Source organism: Vitis riparia, chromosome 18 (assembly GCF_004353265.1).
Source record: "Vitis riparia cultivar Riparia Gloire de Montpellier isolate 1030 chromosome 18, EGFV_Vit.rip_1.0, whole genome shotgun sequence".
NCBI classification, from domain to species: domain Eukaryota; kingdom Viridiplantae; phylum Streptophyta; class Magnoliopsida; order Vitales; family Vitaceae; genus Vitis; species Vitis riparia.
Window position 1 is genome coordinate 32,504,649 of NC_048448.1, and position 8,712 is coordinate 32,513,360.

At 30.6% G+C, this 8,712-nt stretch overlaps 1 protein-coding gene across 1 annotated transcript; it reads right to left on the reverse strand.

Annotated features, from left to right (window-relative positions):
* Positions 1 to 2,652: 2,652 nt before the first annotated feature.
* Positions 2,653 to 5,263, reverse strand: LOC117907784 (disease resistance protein RUN1-like). Its single transcript, XM_034821442.1, has 3 exons — positions 5,018 to 5,263; positions 4,268 to 4,808; positions 2,653 to 2,736 (listed from the first exon to the last, which is right to left on the reverse strand). The coding sequence occupies exons 2-3, from the start codon at positions 4,750 to 4,752 to the stop codon at positions 2,679 to 2,681; spliced, it is 543 nt and encodes a 180-aa protein (XP_034677333.1). The 5' UTR covers positions 4,753 to 4,808; positions 5,018 to 5,263; the 3' UTR covers positions 2,653 to 2,678.
* Positions 5,264 to 8,712: the final 3,449 nt, after the last annotated feature.

Consider the following 8,712-nt stretch of genomic DNA (forward strand, 5'->3'; position numbering starts at 1 on the left):
GGATATTCCAAATGAAGTGGGGAAGTGACACATAAAACAGCCACATATGATCTGACTCCATCCTTACATTAAGAATATTCGAATAAGGGTGGTCCTTTGATGAGATACCAAAACTACCACGCTGCAATAATAATTTCTAACAAACCAGAATCAGTCCAGAAAATTTTCCAGTTCCAGCAAACCAGAATCAGCATTACCAGAATATTTTCCAGCAAAACAGAATCAGCACTACCAGAATATCTTCCGGTTCCAGCAAACCACAATAATTTGTTTCCAGCACCTGTATATATTACCATAGCAGAAAATAAATCAAAAAGTGTGAATCCTTCTCAGTTATTTTAATCGTTCTTCTAATATTTTCAGCAAAATTCTTCATCCTTGAATAATGAACAACTCGCCAAGAGATGTTATGGGAAGATTTGGGTGCATATCACGCATTTTCCTGGCCGGTTCCTCCTCGTCAAGGGATGTCCTGAAAATGGCTGCATTTCAAGCGTTTCTGTGGCTGCATCTCTGATTCAGACGGATCCTTAGAGCAAGCAGTTTCAGCTGGTTCCCCCTCGTCAGCAGTATAGTACCCAGAATTATCCAATTCCGAGCCATCAACACTTCCACTGGGTTCCTCCTCATGGATTTCTGTAAGGACAACAGTTGACCTATTAGGAGGAGAGGAAGGAGAGGAGATAGAGCCGAATTGGATCATTGGGGGGTTGTTGTGATTCACATCTTCATTACTGTACACCAGACCAATTCCATACCGCTTAGCTTTAGCAAAGCTCCCAGAAATTACACCGAACGATGCCCTGATACGAGTCACTTGATGCCAATTGATGTGATCCCATAGACACGGATTGCTGAAGGAAGAAAGTGGTACAAAAAGCAGGGATACGTGATCCGACTTTATCATGGAAATATCGTTCCACGCACGAGGCATGACTAGGAAGTCATGAGTAAAGTGACTGGATCGTGAATAGGACAACAAACACTGTACGTTGTATGTAGGAATAAGGGAAAAATAAGAACTAATCTCGGGAACAACGACGAAAGAAAACCCAAAACCCAGGAAGTTGGAATTAAACCAATTTGGAGGTAGCTCTGCTATTACTTCCCTCCCTGAGCTCTGATACCTTATCCAATCTGGTAGTCTACTCCCAGGAATCCTCACTTGAAATGCCTCAACGGTGCGTTCCTGTAGAATGAAAATGATCAGGGCGTTGAGAGAGAAATTGCTCACTTCCTATCTTCCTTCATTAAACATTTATTTTGCCTCTATCACAAATTAAGTTAAATGAAGTATCATTTGAATACACTCTTTTCTCAACCTAAATCTTAACTTCCTTCTACAAAACAGGCATATTTTCTAAACTGATAACAAAAAGTAAAAAAAAAAATGACATGAATTATAAAAATAAACCATAAAACTTATTACAAAATCCTTTTTTTAAGATGAGTACCGTTCCGATATACAAAATAAACTTTTTTATAATTAAAATTGTGATATATGGGTTATAAAGGAAAGTTACCTTTGATTTGGGATACCCCAACCTGATCTTTGGAAACAATGACTTGAGTATTTGGTGCAAGATATTTTCAATGATGTGCAATATTTTAAATCCACATCAAGAATGTTTGGTGGGAGATCTGGCAGTTCTTTAAGTCTTGTACAATTTGCCAACCCAAGAAGTTCCAAGCGGGAAAGTCGACTGATGTTGGGCAACGTAACAAAGTTGTTCCCTTCCAAAAATAAACGTTCCAATGAAGATAAGAAGCCAAGACTACTAAGGTTTGTTTCATCTGACAAATTGCAGTCTCTTAGGTATAGCCATCTTAAAGAGCATAAGCCTGACAAATTATGCAATATGAAACCAGTGGAATTGGAACTTCTTCTTGGCAACAACCATGAGGCAGATGGTGGTCCCTTACATCCCTCAAAAGATAATATCTCAAGGTTTTTCAACGAAGAAAAAGAGTAAGGTAGTTCTCTTAGTGCAGTTCCATCTGCATAAAGTTCCTTTAACATTTCTAAGTTCCCAAAGTTCTCCAGAAATTGTTCAAATTTTGAGCAGCCCGAAAGAATCAATGTTTCAAGGGATTTCAAGTCATAAGGGCTGCTTGGAAGACTCTTGAGCATTTTGCAGTTTTTCAAACTCAAAAATTTGAGATTCTTCAAATCTCTAAGTGATGGGTGAACCTTACATAGAGACACACAATCTTCTAAAACTAACCGTTCCAGGTTGGTGACTCTTGAGAGATTTGGGGTTTCTATTAAGTACTTAGAGTGACTAAGATCCATGCATTTCAACTTTTCAAGAACCTGCCATAAAAGAGATTTGACTTAAAATTAGCTTTCATACACATTATACACACTTCAAAGAAAATAACATGAGTAGATCATAATCTTACCTTGATTCCTTTCCAAAGTTGTTTAATGTGGCTACAAGGCATGTTGAGGTGAACAAGATTCTTTGCATTGAAATCATTAGGCAATGATTTCAAGGAGTGTCCATACAAATCTAAGTACCTCAATTCATCGTAACAAAATTTAAAATTCGAAGAGAAACGAACTTTAAAATTCTCCTTCTTAAAGGTATCTTCAGAGTTTCTTGAAATTTTTTTAGATTGATAGACTTTGAGCAATCTAAATTTACTCATCCTTGCAAAGGCTTGTGTGGTAAAGTCTATTGTCTCTTGTAAATGAAACAAGTTGAGGAATATGCCTTCAATTTTTTCACTTCCCTACAAATCAAGAAAGAGATTAAGTTAAAAGCATGCAAAGTGCATAAAAATTTCTATAATTTTATCCACATATGACCACTTAAGCCGAAATAATCATTAATTTATAATCTTAAACTTTGCTAAATAAAATAAATTTCATATTCCTTTTTCTCTTACTGTATTTTTTTTCAATACATCAGAGATATCTTCATGGAACCACAATCTGCTACATTTGTCGAGCTCTTGAAGATATTGTTGGCGAACAATTTCCATACCCAATGCTTGTATTGAGTCATGCATCTCAAGCTTATTCTCATAAATACTTATCAAGGATTTATCAATGAGAGTTCTTATTCCACATAATGGGAAAAAGCCACAACCGTCCAATATTTGAATTACATAATCTTTATCTTCTTCTTTAAAGAAACATGCAATGTCCAAAAATATATTCTTTTCTTTATCATCTAACCTATCATAACTGATTCTAAGTACTTCCTCAATTTTCTTATTAAGAGTACTTTTCAATTTGTCTAACTGATTTCTCCATTCTTTTTTGTTCATGCCAAATAAAGAAGAACATAAAACTTTAAGAGCCAACGGAAGGCCTTGAGCATAATCTATCATTTCTTTTGAAAGCTCCAAGAAATCACCAATAGGAAGTTCATGTTTTAACGAATGATGTCTAATGAACTCATAGGCTTCGTCATGATTGAATTTCTCAACCTCATAATAATTGACTCCATGTGAAATTAACAAACATTTATCTCTAGTCGTTATAATAATTCTACTTCCTCGACCAAACCAATCCCGATTTCCAATTAAGCATTCCAATATTCTTGAATCATTCACATTGTCGAGAACAATAAGAACCTTTTTTGAATGGAGTCTAGCCTTTATAGATGTGAGTCCTTTCATATTTCGATTTTCTTCCTCCAATAGTTGAGAAAGAAATTTTTGTTGTAATTTGATTAAACCCTTATTAACCAAAACCTTTCCAACATCTTCCAAAAAAGAGTGTGCTTCAAATTGTCTTGAGATTTTGTTGTAAAGAGCTCTAGCAACAGTTGTTTTCCCTATTCCGCCCATGCCCCAAATTCCTATCATACAAACGTCATCTGATTCCAAAGATAATCGCATTTTTATTTTTCGTATGCGAGCATTTATTCCAACTAGTTTATCAGTATCACCAACGCATATATTTAACAATTTATTCAAAATATGCTTAACGATTTCCTTGATTAGTAGAGGCTCATTCCTACCATATTTGAAACATAAATACATAATAAGTCGTCCATAGAAAGATGATAAAAATAAAACAAAATAGGAGAAGATTTGTCAAGATATAGTTGGTCTTATAACTAAGGTTATAGAAGACTAATAAAAAAGTTTTGAACTCTATAAACATGATCCTTTAATCGGATAATTAATATTAACATGGAATTCTTATACCATTTGTACTTTAATAAATATTAGACGAATTAATATTAACATTAAATTGGAAATGCTAAAAATTAAAAATTAAAATAAGAGTGAAAAGGCTTTAGATAATTACTTATTCCTTGAATCCCAACCAGATAAGTTTGCAACTTGAGTGAGAGCATCCTTCCAAATCTGCACCCTCTCCAAATTCTCCAAATTCTCTTCATGTTTAGCTAAGGCTTCTCCAAATTTTCCCCTCTGTTTTTTCACATCTGAGGGATCCACATTATAGAAAATTGGGAGAACCCTCTGTCCTCTGGTTTTCATGCACTCCAGTATCTTTGCAAGCTCCTCCAGACACCATTTAGAAGATGCATAATTTTCTGATAAAACAATGATGGAAAACATGGAGTTCTCAATTGCTGTAACAAGGGCAGGAGATATGACCCGGCCTCTCTCAAGCTTGTCATCATCTATGAAAGTGTTGATTCCTTTAGTGCGCAACTCCTGATACAGATGGGCAGTGAAGTTATTGCGGGTGTCTTCTCCTCTAAAGCTCAAGAACACATCATAGCTCCCTTGAGAAGAAGAAGAAGAAGAAGAGGAAGCAAAAGCCATTGCAGCAGTACTAGAGACCCAAAGTCTGAGATATGAGTCCTGAATTCTAAATTATCCTGTAGGAAAGAAAAAGTTCCATAATTGATTTATACAATTCCAAAAACTCCAACAAAACGACAGAAATTCTGAGAGATAATGTTAACTCTTTGCGTGTTATAAACTACAAATGAATAATAAAGCTAAATTTGCTTAATTGCAAATCTGAAATGAAACCATAGCTATAATTGAAGAATACAGCTGTGAGAAATCAGAACAAGAGAATAACCAATAATAATAACCAAACACAGTGACAAACGATGGTGATGTTGTTGATGTAATTGGAGCCAAGTCTCACAACAAAACTTGGAGTATTTTGGGCAAAGAAGTGCTTCTGCTGCCTGGATTGTGTACGAGGAGTGTTAGCTGTTTGTATCATCAACAGACATGAAAAAATAGCAAAAATTGAAGAATACACCTGTGAGATCCGACCAAGAGACTGAGGGATAATAAATAAATTCAGTCCTCAACCAAAACTTACAGTATTATTCTGGAAAAATAAGTGTTTCCGCTTCCTGTAGTAGGAGAAGCAGAAGGAATGCAGAACAAAGGATAGAAGTAAAGAAGGAAAGACCAGTAGATCAGTTGAAAGAAAATGCTTTGTGGGGTTTGCTTCTCCCAACACGTATTGGCATGATACGTAATTTCTGGGGGCACTTCGACCGGTGAACCGGGCTCACTCGGTGGGTCACGACATCACCTTTTACCTGTTCTTTTCTTGGCAAAATGGGCCAAAATTCCCCCTCACAGCCCACTCCTATTCTTGCAAAATGGACAATTATGGCCTAATATTGAGCCCCATGGCCCATTTGATTTGAGTTGAATGGAAAGAGGTATATAAAGCTCTTCATTTTTCCTCTCATTTCGATGTGAGATCAATGTGAAGGGCTTTAAAGAAAAAATCAATTTTGTTTGTTACAACAAGGGAGCTTGAACAACAGTAAACCTCAAGTTTACAATAGAATAATCTTCTCACTGTGTTATGCCTTTACTTGTGTAAAAACCAAAAAAGGAACAACTACATAGGCTATTTCAAAAAATAATATATATATTCTCATTGTGCTATGCCTTTACTTGTGTAGAAACCTAACAAGAACAACCACATAGGCTATTCAAAAATAATATATATATATATATTATATATATAATTATATTATATATATATATATATATATATATTCCTTTTTTTTTTCATTTTCAATATGTTTCATATTTAATACAATTTTTTTCATTTTCAATATTTTTATTTTTATTATTTTTTTTTTTTTCATTTTTATTTTTATATTTAAATATTATATATATATATATATAATAAATTTAAAATATTAATACATTTATATAAAAATAATAAATAATGTTACAAATATTATTAAATTTAATTATATATATTTATATTTAAAATTATTTTAAATTTTAATAAAATATAATTATATATTTATGACGTCACTAGTTCGACTAGTGAATCATAAACCGAAAACATTTTCGATTCAATGTTCGACTTGGTTCTAAAAACATTGGTAAAAAAGTGTTTTTGTATTTAAAATATTTAGATTTAAATTAGATATTTTTTATCTTCTCTTTACGAAAACCTCTTTTACATAAAGATCAAATGATTAAAGAACATAAAGCAACATAGGATTGAAGATTTAGGGGTTTATGGTTTGAAATCAAATTTCCAAATAAGATTTTAATCTTTATATTAGTATTTTATATTCATAATTTTTTTTTTATCAAAAACTGAAAATTTATAAATGTAGTTTGATTTATTAATAGAAAATGGGGAGTTTGAAATATTTAAATGAGTAAATCTAAACAATGAAATAAAAAAATAAAAAAAATCATAAATCTTAGATGAAATAAAATTAAAAAGAAAAAAGAAAAAAGAAAATAAAAGAAAGTGTTGAATTTATGGAAATATGATGAAAAATATATAAATAAATAAATAAAATAAAATAAAAATAGTCTATTAGAAAATGTCTTTAACAATGGAAAAATAAATAAAATAATAATAAAAGATGCATTTGCAGTGGAAAGAGGGTCGATGTTTGCAGTGTTGTGTGTAAAGATTGAATATATAAATAGTTGGTGGAAAATGAAAGATGAAAAATAAAACAAAATAAAAAAAAAATGGTGCATTTGTACTGTGGAGAGGAGTGTGTGATGTGTGTAATGTTATGTGTGAAGATCCGAGAGTGAGTTGTGTGTGAAATCTGGAGGATGAGAAAACAAAAGAAAGAAAGTGAGGAAAAAACAACCAAGAGAATGTGTTGAAAAATGAAAGTGGGAGTAACGTGTTGAAAAAGGAAAAAGGAAAAAAAATTATTTTACAAAATAAACACTTACGATATGTTCGATTTTTTGAAAGTAATAAGAATGAAAATACTTTTTAAGTTTTTAATCCAAAAACCATGTAATTGAAATTATATGTATTATATAAATTTGTCTAAGGTATGTTTACTTCTTAGAAAGTAATAATTAAGGAAAAAAAATGAAAATTCTAAGGAGAATAATTTCTATGTTTTTTATGTCCGAATATTGTAGACAATGATAAGGAAAAATATCAAGGAAAAATTGCAGAAAATGATAAAAGATTTTCCTTTAAAAAAAGATGAAGAAAATCCCAAAAAAATACATTCTTGAATAAATTTTTCCCAATAACTTTTGAACTTTTCTTTAGACAACTAAATAAGAGGATAAATTTATATTTTTTTTCCTTTTATTTTCTTTCTTTCAAATTGGTCCTAGAAAAGAAAAGAAGATAGAGGTTAAGATTTTTTTTTTTCTTTTATATTTACCATATCTAAAAGGTGCAAAAGAGATAAAACATAATTAAAATTAAGTGCACATGCCCCCCTCCCCCGTATAATTTTTCATCTCTTTTGTTCTTTTTTTTTTGTTGTGATAAAAATAGTTATGAATAAATAGGGTAGGGTTGTGATGAATCACTTCCAACCCGACACTACTATCATCCCTACTTGATCTCAGCCCTCTAGCTTAACCTCACTTACTTCTATTTGGTTAAAATTATAACATGATGTTTGTGGTCTGACTTTTGCAATGAAAAAGCAAAGATGGAGCAAAACTTGTTAACGAGTATGAATTTTTAGGATTTGGATATTTGAAAATGTTATGATATTATGTCTTATGGTTATATGAATTATCGGTTAATTTCATTGTAAAACTTATGTTCAAAATAGCCTTTTTGTTTACCACCAAGACATATTTTTTTTTCAAGATTTAAGTTGAAGCCTCAATTGGCAATTGAGACTTTATTTTTAAACTAAAACCTCAATTGTTAATTGAAATTTCATTTTTTAATTAAAATTTCAATTGACAATTAAGATTTCATTTTTTAACTGAAATCTCAATTGCCAATTGGGGTTTAGTTTTTTGTTTTTTATTTTTATTTTTAAATTTAAAATTTAATTAAAAATATAAAATTATAAATTATTGTTGAAATTAAAAATATATACTTTAATAATAAAAATTTTATATTTAAACGTAACGATCTAATATTATTTCAATAAAGATAAATTGATAAATATAATAATAAATAAATACTTTAATTATTAATAAATTAACCAACTTAAATCATATAAAATTATATGATATATAAATAAAATATAAAATTATATAATTGATTAATTTAAAATATTTAATTTGTTGTACTTTTAAGATATTAATTTATTTGTATATTAAAAATTTTATCTTTCAATTATCTTAAATTTTCATATATAGATTTTTCATTATTTTAAAATGTATGTTTATAATTTTATGTAAAAAAAAATACCAAAAGTCTACTACAAAATTTATCTTTTAATAGTTTCATCAAAGTCACAAAAAAAACCTAACAAACATTTATATAGTGAAAAAAAAAAAAAAAAAACATATCTATACTGCATGTGACATAACTTAAATTAATAA